This window comes from Vombatus ursinus, unplaced genomic scaffold (assembly GCF_900497805.2).
Source record: "Vombatus ursinus unplaced genomic scaffold, bare-nosed wombat genome assembly UNPS02014841.1, whole genome shotgun sequence".
NCBI lineage: Eukaryota > Metazoa > Chordata > Mammalia > Diprotodontia > Vombatidae > Vombatus > Vombatus ursinus.
The window spans coordinates 36,668,054-36,683,481 of record NW_020954619.1 but is presented as its reverse complement, the minus strand read 5'-3'; the positions used below and the strand labels follow the sequence as shown (position 1 = coordinate 36,683,481).

Genomic DNA, 15,428 nt, shown 5'->3' with positions numbered 1-15,428 from the left:
TTTCTTTAAAGATTAGTATATGGCCACCAGCCGTCTTATACAACAATCTTGGCCAGCATTTTCACATCGTGTTTGCTTTGGCTCCGGTTTTGGGAATAGCGGAACATGCCTCAACTCACTTCCTTCTTAGAGTTTCTCTAAAGCACGTTAATATTTTAAGGACAAAGATCCCGCACAGACTTCTACGGAGATGCGTTCTACTGTTGGTAGCCCATCGAAGCAGTCTCCCTGAAGGGGTCTTGGGTGAGTATAATCCCCTAAAAATGTTTGGGCTGATCACCCTGGCTTTGTGTGCCCCTTTATTCTGAATTCTTGCATCACAAAGCGGATTTTAAATAGGGCACTTAAGATGCAAGGACAGGATTCTCAGGAAATAGACTAGGGAAAGGTGGAAAATACAGGGGAACTCCCTGAGAGCAGTCCAGGGAAATGTGGGCGCTGGTGTCTCGAGTAGTAGATTAGTGTGGGCCACCTAGGGATTCGGGGAGGAGATGCTCCCAAGACACCGCAAGGGTTGAGTACCCTGTTAGCTGAGATGAAATTGTCAGCTGCTGGCAAAGAGGTGAAAAGACCTAGGTCTTGAATAAGATCTGCGAACTACCGCCACTCCTTTAATGAAAGTGGTAAAAGAGAAGGAAAACGCCCTTCTACCTTAGTATGTAGTTTTGCTGGGGCCAGAGAGTGCCTAATACCAAAAGTGAAGGTTGGAGCATGGAATCCCGGGACCGACAGGAATTGTAGCATCCGAGTCTGATGCGAAGATAATGGATGCAGACCCTTTGCCATCATAACAATTTAGACCCCTTTTAGAGAGCCAGATGAAGCCAAGGCATGGGGAAATAACTTATTTACGTAGATGTTATCTCCCTGGTTCTAATTGTGAATTCTTTGAGGGCGTGGATTATTTCAATGTTATGATTGTATTCCTACCATTTAGCTACTATCTGGAATAGAACAAGTGCTTACTAAATGCTTGTTGATTGGCAGAAAGGGAAGCTATGTAAATTATATTGTCATTGAAGAGTTATAAAATTGTAAAGCTGGAAGCAAGCTTAAAGGTGTTTGAGTTACTGCATTTTAATAATTTGACACCAAAGGAAGCATAATTGATATTCACATAGTAGTTTAAGGTTTGCAAAACACTTTACCTGCATTCTCTATTGAACTTGATCCTAAAAAAAAAACTATGTTAAGAAGTGTTACAGGCATAATTATCCCCATTTTATAAGGGGGAGAAACTGAGACTGAGGTTGAGATTTGCCCAGGATTACACAACTAGACTTTCCTGACTTCAGATCCGGCATTCTAGCTACTATGCCACACTGCCTCTCCTGTCACTAGCTGAAAACACTTAGTGAGGGTTAAAATATAGCTGTCAGTTATTGACTTAATCATAGATTTAGAGCTGGGTGATATCTTAGAAGCTAACTAGTGCACCCCCCTCATTTTACAGAAGAGAAAACTGAGGGCCAAAGATTTAAAGGGATTTGCCCTAGATCATCCTAAGGAATTATAGCTTCCCCAACCAGCTAAAACTAAGAAGGCCCAGAGAAGTTGAAAAAGCCCTGAAAGGGAAACCGAGTCACCCAGTGTAAGATCAGCAGGGACCTGGGGCAGGGTCACCAGCACAGGTGGAGCAGAGGCTAGTAACGGGGCTGAGGCCTCTTGCTAGTTCTGAACCTTCAGTTCACCTCTTAGTTCAAGTGGACTTGCGATCACCTTCCTATTCCTCTAAGGAAGTGGCTAGCCACTTGCCTGTCCAAGGCGACCTAGTTAGTTGCTTCTGACCAGTTTCCCCTGCCCCAAGGGTGAGAGTAAGGGAGGGGAACACAGTGAACTCTCACTTCTATCTCCACCTTACCTTCCATCCCTGCCATTAGCACACAGCTTGTTGGAGGTTTCCAGTGAGATTTTGTTTTTGAAAGCAGCTTCAAAGGGAAACAGATGAAGGGGGAAATTCCATTGCAACACCTCCCCCACATTTTTTTTTCTGCTATTAAAGCTGCTTTCTCTTTAGCCAATGTGTAACCCAGTGTAATAGAAAGAATGTCCCAGGATATGAACTCATGTACAGGGGACTTTCCAAGATTAACTGTTAAAGTCAGGGAATTTCCACTGGGATCATACAGATTCCCAATATAGAGGTACTTATGCTAATTTTTACACAGCCTCTCTAATTCAGTATAACATGACATATAGAGAATACTATTGGAATTTCAAGAATTCAGGAGTCCTCTCCATATCATGAGGCATCACAATAGGTCTTTATGGGCAGTTTTTTTGGGGGGAGGGAGGGAGGTGTTTTACACAGAGTTCACTAGAAGAAGGGGAGGTAACCACTAAGGGATATGTTTTAGGTCTACAATGTCACTAAGTCAACGGAAGGTCATGGTCACCATGTCTGTTACCAGTCAATCTCTTGTTTAGACAAAATAGATTGGGGAGTGATCGTATATCTTGACTTCTGGAATGTATATGGTAACTGAGGGAGTAAATAGGAGATAGTTCTGTTTATACAAGGGAAATTCTACAGAAGTCGTCTTGTTCTGGTAACAGAGACAGATAGTTTGCTTCAGTGGGGCCCACTCATGAGTTATTGCCAGAAATATAGTCTTTTGGCTGGGGTCCAAATGAAGGGGGGGGGTGACGCCCTTAGGAAGAGCGGGCATGAGGGGTCTCAGCTTCTAAACTTGAGAACAGCTCAGCATCAGAATGGGGGAATTGCGAGCCTTTAGTACAGACTGATTGGGGAGGGGCCAAGCAGCTTGGAGTGATGGGAGGAGGGGTCCAAGAAGTGGCCAAGCAGTTTTGGGTGAGGGGAGGAGGGGTCTAGGGAGATCTGGATGGGGGTGGCCAGCAAGCTGGGGCGAAAGGAACACTGGCTCCTAGCTAGGATTAAGGGTGGGAATGGCCAGCAAGGCAAAACAATGGGAAAGCCAGTTGATTGGGGAGGTGGACCGTTTGGAAAAGGATCCAGGTGAGAATTTCTGTTTGGAATGTCTGAGTGATTTGAACAGACAATGAGAATAGATAATGAAGGGAGCTGGAAGGGGAAGTTTGCTTTCAAAGGGAAATAAGGCAGTTTCTAAAACTTTAAGGGTTTCCTGGGACCGGTAAACAAAATTGAAGCCAGGTTCTTTTTGTCAAAGAGAGATAAGTGAGCCTACAAGGAATCTAAAAGTTTTAATGTTTTTCTGGGAATTGTAGGTAAACCTCTTCACAACCACCTCATCAGTGTCATGTGTATTGAGAATATAGATAGCCTATGTGCTCCAGGGGCATGCTCCTACATTGATGTCAAGAAACCTAGAGGAAAATACCCCAGGCCGTTGGGTGACCACCATGTAGAAGATTTACGTGAGAGCATGGGGGCAAGAGTTTTTGCAGGATGAGCAGGCCTTGATGAGATCACAGTTCCATCAAATCTGAAGTATGCAGATAGTATTATCTTTGCTGAGCTTTGCAAGGGAAAGGCCCATGTCTCACTGGACCTTGTGCTTTGAGGGCATTAGAATTTTGTTAATCAATACATGCCTTCATTCAAACCTAGGAGGTATTTTATTGCCAGAGGGACTCCATGGGAAAGATGAATATGATCTGTTCAGGATAAGAATTGATCACATAGTAATTACTGGGGGAAAGGGGGAACAGGGTGTTATCCCTTCTCAATTCTCATGGTCTTAGAGGAGAGGTAGTGTGTCTTAATGGATTGGCAGCTGGTCTTAGAGTCAGGAGAACCTAGGTTTAAGTCCTCCTGTCTCTGACATGTATGGATGATATCACCCTGGACAAAATCCAAGCCTGTAAAGTAGCAGAGGAGGTATGGATATGATGAGGTTCAGGGGCACCCCAAAATGTGGAGGTGCGAGGTTGTCTCAAAATAATTCGATCAGGCAGTTTCCAAATCAAGTAAAGGTATTTATTGGGGGTAATAGACAACATAATACAACACAACATACCAAGCACAACACACCAAGCAGGTTCTCCTGGCCCTTAAGGGAGATGCAGCTTAAGGGAAACCCCTGCTTAAGGGGAGAGGGTGGCAACCTGAGGGGAGTCTCATAAGGGAGATGCCAAAGAAAGGGAGGAATTCCCACTAAGGGGGACACCCTCCACTTAAGGAAGATGCCCCCAGCCAGGAGAGGTTAGTGATTCTTATAAAGTGAAACCTGTCCTGGTAATCAGGGACTGTAGTTTCAGAGTTTAGGGCATTATCTATTCCATTGTTCACCACCACCACCACCACCACCCCCACCTCCCCCACCTCCCAGCCAGAAGAGCTGGTGTTAGTTTCCTCGACTCCTAAAGTGGCTTTAAGTGGTACTTAAGATAATAGATTTCTCATTTGAATCTCAAAGTCTCCACCCTCAAGAAGCAGACACCCAAATTCATTTGGGAAAAAGGGCAAGGGTCCTGCATTCCTCATCAGATATGCAGGGTTAGAGGGAGTTTTCTCACTTTGAATTCCCTACTGGAATCAAATCATAGATCTGTACAAAATCAACAATAACAAAACCACATTGGTAGAAGATTGCTCTTTTCCTTTCTGATTTATGAGAAATTAAAGGTAATTTAAAAATTAAAAAATTTTAAAGTAATAAAAACAAATTGAAGGTGATTAAAGATGGGCTTTGCACTTCATGAAAATAATGACAAAGACCTCATAAGAGACAGTGAGAAGGAGCAAGAGATGTCAATAATTATTGGTTGAGAGGAAGCAGGAAGTAACTGGCACATAGTTTTAGCTTCTTTGAGGTTCAGTAACCAGACATTTCAATCAGAACAAAAATCTCCCATATACACAATGTCATGGGAGAAAACGACTCTAAATTTTAGCAAAGGAGACATTTTACTGTTTCATCTTTTTTTCTTATTCCTACTCTTTCTTAAAGTGGACCTATGAGTCACATCTTATATCTTTGTAGATGATGTTTCCCTCAGTGTATTGTAAGACACAGGAACTGTTCAGGTTTTCTCTTTTTGTTCCTAACAGGTGACTACTAGGTTGGTTCTAGGCAAGTTCCTATGAGTTGACCAATCTCTCATCCTTTTGCTTTCTTTGGAAAGCCTTCCTCTTCTTTCTTGTCAATTAAAATTTTACCCATCCTTCTCCCAAGAGCAACTCCAAAGTCCCACTACCTCCACTGTGCCTTCAGAGATCACCCTATTCAAATGTATATGGTTGCTAGCTGTGCCCCTACTGATTACCTTCTAACTAGTTTGTGAACACCTGGAGGAAAGGAACTGTTCCCTATACAGTACCTTTGTATTCATTACTAGTACCCAGTAAATAAAGATTAAAGGAAAACAAATGAATATGAAAAGATAAAAGATGTAAAGGGAAGGAGCCAGGGCTTCTAACAGGGGAAGAATATGGGGGGAGGGAGAGATAGGAGAAGGGAACGGGGGAGGAAAGAAGCTGTGGGAAAAGGAAAACTGGCCAGAGGGGATACTAATACATTTAGGGTCTGACTAGGATTTTACAAAATGCTCTTTTCAAGATTAAAAGGGGAAAAGGGTGGAGTCTGGGCAGTAGTTTGAAGCCCCACCCACCGCCTTTCTTGGCTTTTAAAATTTCTGGGTTTGCAGTTTTCGAGTTCACAGTCTCTGAAGGTCTGACTTACTTTATTTTTTCACCGAGCCTTTGGAAAGACTGGAGATGAGTTGGAAACACAATCCAAGGAGCTACAACTATGGTTGGCAGACTACAGGCTCTGAAAGTTGGTACGGGCAACCACACCAGGGATCAGGTAAGTCACCAAAGGAATTGAAGTAGAACAATGCTAACCTGGGGACAACTGGAACAGAGTCCGCTTCCTAGGAGAGACTGACAGAAAGTGAATTATCAGGAGCAGAGTGCTGCTCTGTCCATCTGCCCTGTCTCATGAGGCTTTTCCAGCTCGTAGGATCAAAGATTTAAAGCTAAAATGTATCTCAATAGGTCATCTAGTCTACCCCACTTCCATTTAACAAATGAGACAATTTAAGTCCAAACAGGGTTAAGTGAAAGCCCAAGATGACAAAGGCAGTAGTAGTAAGTAGAACAGCTAGCTTTGGAGGTCGCTTCCAGCTCTAGGTCTTCAATCCTAGTCGACCTGCTTCATCCAACAGATAAGAAAACCCACCTGCAGCGGTCAATGACTTTGCTGCCCCAAATCACTGCTCTAGTGAGAGGCCAGCTTGGGGGGGGGGGTGGAATGTAAGATTGAGGGGACAGTGGTCGTTAAGCATTTTGTCTACACCTTTAGTGTGTAATGGTGTATATTTTAGCTACCTCTGGGTCTTCCCTTTCAAGACTTCCAAGAGAACAGGGCTGGGGTCTGATTTTGCTACACTGAGAATGTGTAAAATGGGCTCAATAAATTTTTAAAATTCAGATAAAGTCATTTAAACAGACAGAAATTGCAAGCTGAGTTCTAGGGAAGTCTCATGAATTGAAATGGTAAATTTGAGTATATGCTTTAAAAAATATGCCTCCTTCTAGAGATTAGATTTATTGACCAAGCTTTCCTCTCCAATCTATCAGAAATGATGGATCGGATATCTGCCTAACAGAGATCAGTCTTTGCCCACTAACAGAGAAGTTCTATTCAGTAACAAAGACCTTATTTATGAAACTATGCAGTCCTCTTCCTGTGGGTTTTTTTTTCCATATTGAACTGTTGTCTTTGATTTAGAGGCAGGCCCAGCCCATGACTCCAGATCTGCTACTTAACTCTTTTGAGTGTGACAACAGGCGGGTGATTTTCCTGCCTTGGGTGTTGGGTTTCTCTGTAAAATGGGGAATAGATGAGGTAGATCTGATGGGGTGCTTGGGTACCTGTGCTTGGACCCCAATTTCTCCCTGGCCTCAGAAACTCTGTCCCTGGCAGTTTTCCCCCAGCCCAAGGACACTGTCCCTAGCTATTATTCATGAGTGGGCCTCAGCAAAACACTTATCTCTCTCCCTGGTGATTCAAAGCTGGATGAGAGAGGCCTGGGCAGCTCCCAGCCTTAAGATCATGTCTCTGGAAGCCTCCCAATTCTTTAGTAAGCTTCTGTCTTGTGAGAAAACTTTTCCTTGTTGCTAATCAGGACGGAGAGAAAGGGGTGTATTGTTTGGGCCAAGGAGTTTTTGTCCCTGGCTGGCGTAGGGACTCTTCCTCCTGCCAGATTCCCAAGATCCTCTGACATCTCTCCCTCCCTTCCTTGCCTGGTATACTCCCTACACTTTCCCATCCATAGCTCCGAAAGACACCTGGACCTTTAGATTACCTAATTAGTGTCCCTGGCATTCTTTTCCCATGCCCTTTTCCATATAAACCCCAGCTCCATCCTCAGTCTCTCGAAGGTTCCTTAAGAATCCTTGCCCATTGAAAAACATAGCAATAAATGTTTGTCAATTTGACTCAGTGCTTGAGTCTGTGAATTCATTCCAGACAAACCTCGTCCTGTACTCCGGTCTTTGAGGGGTCTCAACATCTCCGACCTCAACAGGTCCCTATGGTATCCTTCCATGCACATAAAATCTATGATCCAAAATTGGGAATCTCCTTTAAGGCGCCTCATATGTTGAGCCTCCCAACACGTTTAAAAAATTAACTGTACATTCTAGTAATAGATAAAGTTAACTATTTAGATAATATAATAAATATTCTATAATCTGTAACTTTTATATATATAAACAAATGTAGATAATTATACGGAATAAATAATAGTATCTAGAATGAACTTTTAAAAAGTAAACTACCCACAGCCTGGCTTAGTAGACATTCCTCCAGAAAGGAAGACTGGATTCCTGTTCTGTCTTCCTCTGACACATGTTAGCAACTGTAACTGATGTGACTTCTTAACTCCCCAGACAACCCATGAGATTTAAGTTGGGGAACACTTGCAGATCTACATTAAGTTGTATCATCTTCTACCTACCTTCTCCCTAAACCAATGAAAACACAGATCTGTACAGGAAAAGACGCTTCCAGGTTTTCAAAATGGTCTATAAACAACTTTCATTTTATCTTCAGTACAGCTATGTCAGATGATATTATTTGCCCCATCCCATTTGTGTTTCATCACAAATGATGAAACTGAAGCTTAGGAAGTTAAGTTACTTGTCCATAGTCATACAGCTAGTGAATGAAGTAGGATTTGAATCCAAGTCTCTCATTACCCCTAAGGTCCAGGCTTGGAGTTTAAATATACAGCAAAATGACAGTACTTTATTTGGAAAATGTGAGGGCCTCTGGTTTTAGGACCACAGGAATCTAGTCTAACCCCAAATTAGGAATTATGAGATTAGATTATAATACCAAGACACATGGCATTAGGAAAAATCAGATTTGGGTGTCAAGAAAGGTGGGAATTTATTTGTCTTGTCCATCAAGATCAAAAGTTTTTAGGGTTTTTAGAAAGAAGTTAATTATGGAAAAGAGGAGAGCCGAAATATGTGGCCTGCACCCCCTAACCCCTATGAGTTATACTTTATTTAGAATTCAAACAAAGTAGCAAGGAAAGAGACACATAGATTGATTAAAATGTAGACCTCAGGAAATTGAGAATTCCTTGCATCAATCTTTGGATTCCCTGGAAGGTTTCTGGGGTCAGCATGACCTGGACATTCTGAGCTAAGCATTAAACTAGTCTAGTCTGTAAGCAATGTATGTCTGATTTCTTGTCATGCAAGTCTAGATTCAAACAATGTAATAACTACCCTCAAAGCCTCATTTAAAGTAATACACTGCCGAAATGTGTTTTATAGACCCTAACACTGTGTATATCAAGGGTGCCTGCAAAAATAATGGAAGAGAAGGGGCACGAGGAGGTATTGGTATCTCCTGGGGTCCAGACCATGATCGGTAAGTACAGTCTTAAAAGAAGCTAAAAATAACTTAAGATTTTAAAGAGGTAATTGGACAAGTCATGAGGTAAGCTCTAAAATTATCCTTTCTCAGTGCATTGTGAGAGAATTATTTGGAAAACCAATAATGGAAATTTATTTATTTATTTTAGATTTACAAGTAATTTACCATTTACCTGAGAGCCACAGTCATTATTAAAGCAACACAGAATAGGATAGCAATATAATCTAGGGCCATTGATACTGTCCTACTCTTTATTGAATCTCACCTTGTCCCCATTTCCCAGGTCAATGAATTTGCCTGAGGCTGACCCAGACTTTGTTACTCCCAGCCTCTAATTATTTTTGTAAATCTCCCAAACTCTATCCCTAAGCTTTCTCTTTGAATTTTTGCTTGTTTTGCAAAACAACTTAACTTGTGAAACTGAGAGGCCCCTAGCCCCTTCCACCTGCTACTTGGCCATTGTCTCTACCTTAGTGGAGTACTCTATGTAAATCCTGTTCCCAGCCCCCTCCTTGGGTATCCCAGCACGGGCTACGTGGCACCCTGAGTTGCCCCTTACTTGCCCTGATTAAAAGACCTCCATTTTGCTATATTGGCTGTATTCTCTTGAATTCAGGTTGACTGTATCTTTTGTTTTACAGAATGGATGGTTGCAAGCCTTTAAGAATGTGAAACTAATGTTCAATTATATTAACCTTCTGAAATCCAAAATGTTCTAGCCTAGAGTATTCTTGTGTATTATGTTTTTATTGGGTTTTTTTTTAAGCAGAAACATAAGTGATACATATTCTGGACGACAGACAAACCAAAGTGCATCATTAGAAGTAAGTTACAGATCTTGATCTTTAGAAGAAAAAAATCATTCTGAAGTTGATTATTTTAGGTTTGCATTCATTTATTTCTGTTGACACTAACTGTAGTTACAAACACTTCTAGCTTTGTCTAAAGGCAACTGTGAGGTCTAACAGTACTAAGTTTGGAGTAAGGAGAACTAATTTCAAAATTCTCTACGGTTAATAGCACTATGATCCCTTAAGTCCCATTTTATTCCATTTCTAAAAGTAACAGCTGTTGAAGGACCTATTTTACAGGATTGTTTTTTCATGGAATGTCCATGGCCTAAGGGGCGGAAGACTTCCAAGAAACTTTGCTTGGAAAGATGTTCATTTAAATAGTTAGCATTTATATGTAGGTTTGCAAAGTGCTTTTATATTCATTGTCTCCTACACATTGTCCTCATTTTACAAATGAGGAAATTGAGATTGAGAGAGATTAAGTGATTGCTCAGGCTCACACAAAACTTAAATGTCTTGAGATACAATTTGAATTCTACTTTTGCCAATTTCAAGTCTAGCAGTATCAACTATTCACTGAATTGAAGCATTTCACATCTAGGGAATTGGGAAAGGCATCAGGAATGAAAATAAATATTTTAAGAAACTCTTGCTCCCTTGTCAGGAAACAGGAAAAGCTTTAGCAAGCACGCAACCTCATAATATCCTTCAATTTCTTATCCCATTGAAGGGGATGAAATAACTCCAAAATTGGTACCTCCTTCCAAAATTACCTTTGTCTTCATATTTTCTATATTCGTGTTTAACTTTTTGTCAGAATTGTATCTTATGGTTCCCCTCACCACTCCATTACTTAAGTAATGACATAAGTAGTAGTATAAGGTACAATAATGGGAAATAAGATTGTAAAAGGAAACAGAAGTAAGTTGCAAAACTGCCTCATAAATTAGGGGAGCATAGAAGCTGTTGGCAAAATGTAAACCATCTAAGGTCACATCCTGACACTGCTAAATCAGGAGAAGCCAGCTAGACCCCTTAGGTTAGGCACCCTAACAGCCTGTAGTAAAACTATGTAAATTATAGATCCCTAAAGTGGTACCTATAACTTTGAGGTGATATTGGAATGTTAATGAACTAACCCTGAAATGGCTTAGATGAGAGTGTGTTCTGTACCTCCAAAATCCCATTAAAATGGGTCCCTGGAGCACCACTACCTTCCATTTCCCTCATCACACCTTCATCGCTGTCAAGATATCAGGAGACAGACACCCTGTTTTCCAGGTTAGAGGCTGGTTCCACGTCCAGCTGACATTGCTCCAACTTGTAATATTGAAGATGTGTTGTTATCATTATCAGGGTTGGACTACTGTATTATTTGTCCCCTTCTAATTTCCCACCTATGGCATTCCTTTTTATTCATGATTATTCCCATTTCTAAAATACATCACAACAATAATATGGTGTAGGACATCCAAGTATTATCCCTATTTGACAGGGAAGCAGGAGAAGCAAAGCAATGGTTTCACATCCTAAGGTCACAGGGCTAGTGGGGTGTGCTTGAGAACTCCTATGATCAAAAGTGCATTCATAATTCTTATTTATTTAATACTAGAATGATGAAAATTGAGAAATCTCATGCCTTAGCAACTAAATATTTTTCCAAGGCAGCTACCAAAATGATTGAGCAAGCAAAGGCCCAAAATATGGACAGAGTTACTGTGTACACAGATAACCAACTTATCACCAAAGGTAAGATTTGTGCTACTTTCTGGGGATATGCATGGTATCTTCAGAGAAAAGGGACAAACTCATCTCTGTCCAAAAGCCCAGCAAAACAGATAAACCCATCCTCGAGAGATCCTAAAGTCAACCAGAAGGATCTGGTTTAGATAACTTTTATATTTCTCTGGAGAGTCAGAAGTCCTGGGCTCTCTAGCTATTTCTGACACTGACCAAAGCTGTTGGGTATTGAAATCACTTCTGTTTGGGGTCAAACCCAGGTCTTCCAAAATCATCTGTTCCTACCACACTGCTACACTGTAGTAAGACAGCAGGTTGGTGGGATTAGGACTACGTTTATTTGGGAATTGTGCGGTTCATTTAAGGATTCGAAGCTCCTGGGTGGGGGAATGGATGACAGATGATGGACCAAAAAAAAGCCCATTGGCACAAATATTTTCCCATTGATGTTGTATGGTTGATAATCTCCCATGGGTTAAAGGTGAGGGAAACAACAGAACAACAGACACAATGTGTTCAATGGATCCTCTATGGATAATTTTTTTGGAAAATAGATAAGAACTACACAGGATAAGGCTGTGAAAGGGTCTGTGTGGATGGAGTGAGCTGATAATGATAAAACTACAAATTACTGAAGAGTTAAAATTTAACCAAGCAGTAGAATTCTGTGTAACAGTCACAATTCTCTCCTGTGGTTGCCAGCTACATGGTGTTGCTAAACTGTAAACTTACCTGATCTCTGGTTATCACATCTTTAAAATGGAGAGAATGTTTCTGCCTCTTCCACTGCATGCAGTGAAAACTGAATTTGAATTACTAGTCAGTGTCGTCTTCCTGTTTGGAGGTAAAGAGAATCCTGGTTTCTTAAAAGTCTTGACTTGAAAAGTGAGCATACTCTGCTAGGTACTATCATCTAGAAAAGCTTTGTATTTAACCTTACAACTTTCATGATGGTCTTTGTCATTGAGGATTGGTCTAGCTAAGTTTGTAGGAGCTGTAGGGTAATGACATTTTTCGCCATGGCAAGTCTCAAAAAGACTTGTATGAAGGCGTAAAGGGAATATGATCTATATCCATAAAAAACATACTTCCTTCCTGACTACTCCTCTGACCCATAAATCCTTAATCCATTTTTGTTCTGAGAAAACCAAGCGCTTCTAATAAACAGATTAATATTTACTGGGGTAGGGATTAGTTAAACATTGGTAATAGAAGGAGAAACAGTTTGCATGTAGAATACACATACTTTTTCTCTATATGAAATGATATAGAAGGACTTTTGTTTTTGTTACGACATTTAGGGAATAAAAGGTAATTTTCATGAGCTTTTAGACATTGCTTGGAAAAAATGCAATCAGATGTATAACATCCATAATCTGTTCTAATTATAGCAATAAAGATAGTATTTTTCTTTAATTTTGGAGTCTCTGGGGGAATGTATTTTTTTTTATTATAGACGCTTGATTAGGAAAAAAAATAATAAGGAAAGGTATCTTTAAATTACACAGGTATGAATGAATGGGTTGGCAAGTGGAAAGAAAACGGCTGGAAAACAAGTAAAAATAAAGATGTTGTCCACAAAGACCAATTCATTAAGCTGGATCGTATGACTCAGAACATGGATGTTGAATGGGTGAGGCATTTTTGTCTTTGTTGAGACTTCTCTTTTCTCGCACAATAACCCAAGGTAACAGAGGCATCTAGAAATCAAAGCTCAGAGTGTAATGTTGAATCTGTTTTTAAAGTTGCCTGTTACTCGGGATACTGAAAAGCTTTCAATGCAAAATGGATTTTTGTCAGGAAATCACTGAATCTTGTACTTTAAAAAAAAAATGGGGAATGAATGGTTTAAGAATTAAACCCAACCATTAAAAAAAAAATCCAGGCTCTAATAATTAGTTGGCACTTCTCAATGTAAGTAATAAAACCTCATCTATAAAATGGGTATAACACTTTTAACCTACTTCCATCCTGACACTCCAGGCAGACCCTGTAACAATTCACAATTTTCATTTGTTCTTTTTGAGTGGTCTTAGGTTGGAGGAAGCTTTTTAAAAGGCATACCAGAAGAAAAAAAAGGGAAAGAGTCCCAGAAGCATGATTTTAAGTGATTAAAATTTCATAGTTGGTATTATAAAGGAGAACCAGAACCATATTATTAGTATGAAAAGTCATGAACTTCCTTTCAGTAAATTGAGATGGATTTGGATCATTTCTGTAATATCCTTTGTGAATGCTAACTCTGCTTAAACCTGGTAACTGGTGTTTGTGGTTTTACTGTACAGGAATAGTTGAGATTAATTAAATTTCAACACTTCTTGTTTGTTTTAACAGAACTATGTACCTGCTTGGTCTAAAGTTGAAGGCAATGCTGAAGCTCAAAGATTAGCCAGAGAAGCAACTAGAAAGAAGTGAGAAGACTTAACTAAATCAATACTTGGAAATGGTGTTAAAGTGTCATTCTCTTTAACCCTGCAATATAATCTCCAAATTATTTTCTCTTTACCCTCTTCCCAGCCTCCCCCTTCAGTTTGAGCTATCTTCCATGGTTCTCTTTGGTAATTTTTTTCTTCATATCCTTTCTCAATTTTTTTGTGTGCTATTTTTTCTTCAATACTATAAACAAAAAAAATACTATATACTATACATACTATAAACATACTGTAAACAACTGTAGGAATTGTTCCCATGTACTAACAGTAAGAGGCAGATATCGTCATCTCTGTCATAACCAACTGAACTCTGACTTGCTCAGCTCTTGCTCCAGATCACCTAGAAACCAATCCAGGCTGCTTGACTGCTCACATGACTTGGGGTAATGGGAGTCGCCAACTTTTCCTTCAGATAAAATAGATTAGGAAACCTGCTTTGCCATCTGTGCTTTCTAAGGACTTCCTGGCTTTACCATTTGCCCTTCTATGTCCTACAGTATCCCAATATCATCTGACCTTCTGACAACCTAAAGATGCCTGTCTGGGCCATGTAATCTGCCTTCTGGTGCATCCTTATGACTTTTGGGACTTAGAACTTTTTAAAAGCTTTTTATTTACCCAGCAACTGAGCTCTCTAATATGTTGTCTTCCCCTCCCCACCCAGCCAAATGTGAACTTGACCATAGACCGTCTTTCTGTATTTGTCATCCATCCCCAGTACTGAGCATAGCACTTGGAACTTAGTAGGAATAGGAATTCAATAAATGTTTTTTCATTAATTCATAATGTCTGGTTTATGACTCTCCTAACCCTTCTGATAAGTGCCATTTTTTACTTTATGAAACAAACACCCCTTTTTCCATTTAAGAAAAATCTAAGAAAAATCTTAAGTATATGATAAAGGTAGGAACAACAACAAGGAGGGATTTGGGAAGAGGCCCAAAATGGGTGTTCAGTGATATTCTCATCAATAATGTTGAATATTTCACATTTAAAATTTATTTTTTTGGTAAAATAATGCTTTTTTTACTTTTGCAATTCTGGATATTGTTTGCTCTTAGAAGTCTATGGAAGTTTCTTATAGATGCTAGATGTCACAAGTCAAATAATTGAACTGTTCCTGTTTAGTGACTGGTGTGTTTTCTCATCAAAACTCCACCAACTTCCTCTTAAACCCTAGCAACTCTGGTTTTTTAAAGGCTATGAAAGCAGAACACAAGCCTCTATATTAATTGAAGTAGTTGTTTCAATACCCACCATAAAATGTGTTGTGTCCCCCCTCCCCTTGAGAGCAAGGAGTATCTCCTTTTGTATGCATAGGTATAGCTTGATCTTAGCATGGTCCTTGGTATTTTACTTAAGAAATGACCTCCCCTAAATGTGGCTACCTAGAGCACTCTGGGTTCTAAGGCTTTTTCCTGAACTATTAAAGAGGTTTCTAGTACTCAAGAACCCCTTGTGTGCCTCCTACTATAATTGTAGTTGATGTCAATTAGGCAACCAGACAATTAGTTTTTACAGAGATAATTAAGGTGACATAATATGAAGAGTTGGTATAAATGTCTCAAAAGTCTGACACCACAAGTACTACATACAAGTACATATTTTCAGGGTAAAGTTGT

At 40.0% G+C, this 15,428-nt stretch overlaps 1 protein-coding gene across 2 annotated transcripts; it reads left to right on the top strand.

Annotated features, from left to right (window-relative positions):
• LOC114026682 (ribonuclease H1-like) lies at nt 1-14,587 on the top strand. 2 transcript variants are annotated; one of them, XM_027840401.1, is made up of 7 exons: nt 1-243; nt 5,642-5,750; nt 8,738-8,834; nt 9,610-9,664; nt 11,299-11,383; nt 12,883-13,007; nt 13,709-14,587. In XM_027840401.1, exons 2-7 carry the CDS (start codon nt 5,660-5,662, stop codon nt 13,787-13,789), a joined length of 534 nt encoding a protein of 177 aa, XP_027696202.1. In that variant the 5' UTR covers nt 1-243; nt 5,642-5,659; the 3' UTR covers nt 13,790-14,587. The 2 variants fall into 2 exon arrangements, with proteins under 2 accessions (XP_027696202.1, XP_027696201.1); XM_027840400.1 differs by having other exon boundaries at nt 9,607-9,664.
• Nucleotides 14,588-15,428: the final 841 nt, after the last annotated feature.

What these genes read in the sequence shown, in the direction of transcription:
- LOC114026682 (XM_027840400.1), top strand. Translation starts at nt 5,660, where the DNA reads ATGAGTTGGAAACACAATCCAAGGAGCTACAACTATGGTTGGCAGACT. An exon ending in GCAACCACACCAGGGATCAG is followed by an intron (nt 5,751 to 8,737) that starts GTAAGTCACCAA and finishes TGTGTTTTATAG; the next exon opens with ACCCTAACACTGTGTATATC. An exon ending in TAACCAACTTATCACCAAAG is followed by an intron (nt 11,384 to 12,882) that starts GTAAGATTTGTG and finishes TAAATTACACAG; the next exon opens with GTATGAATGAATGGGTTGGC.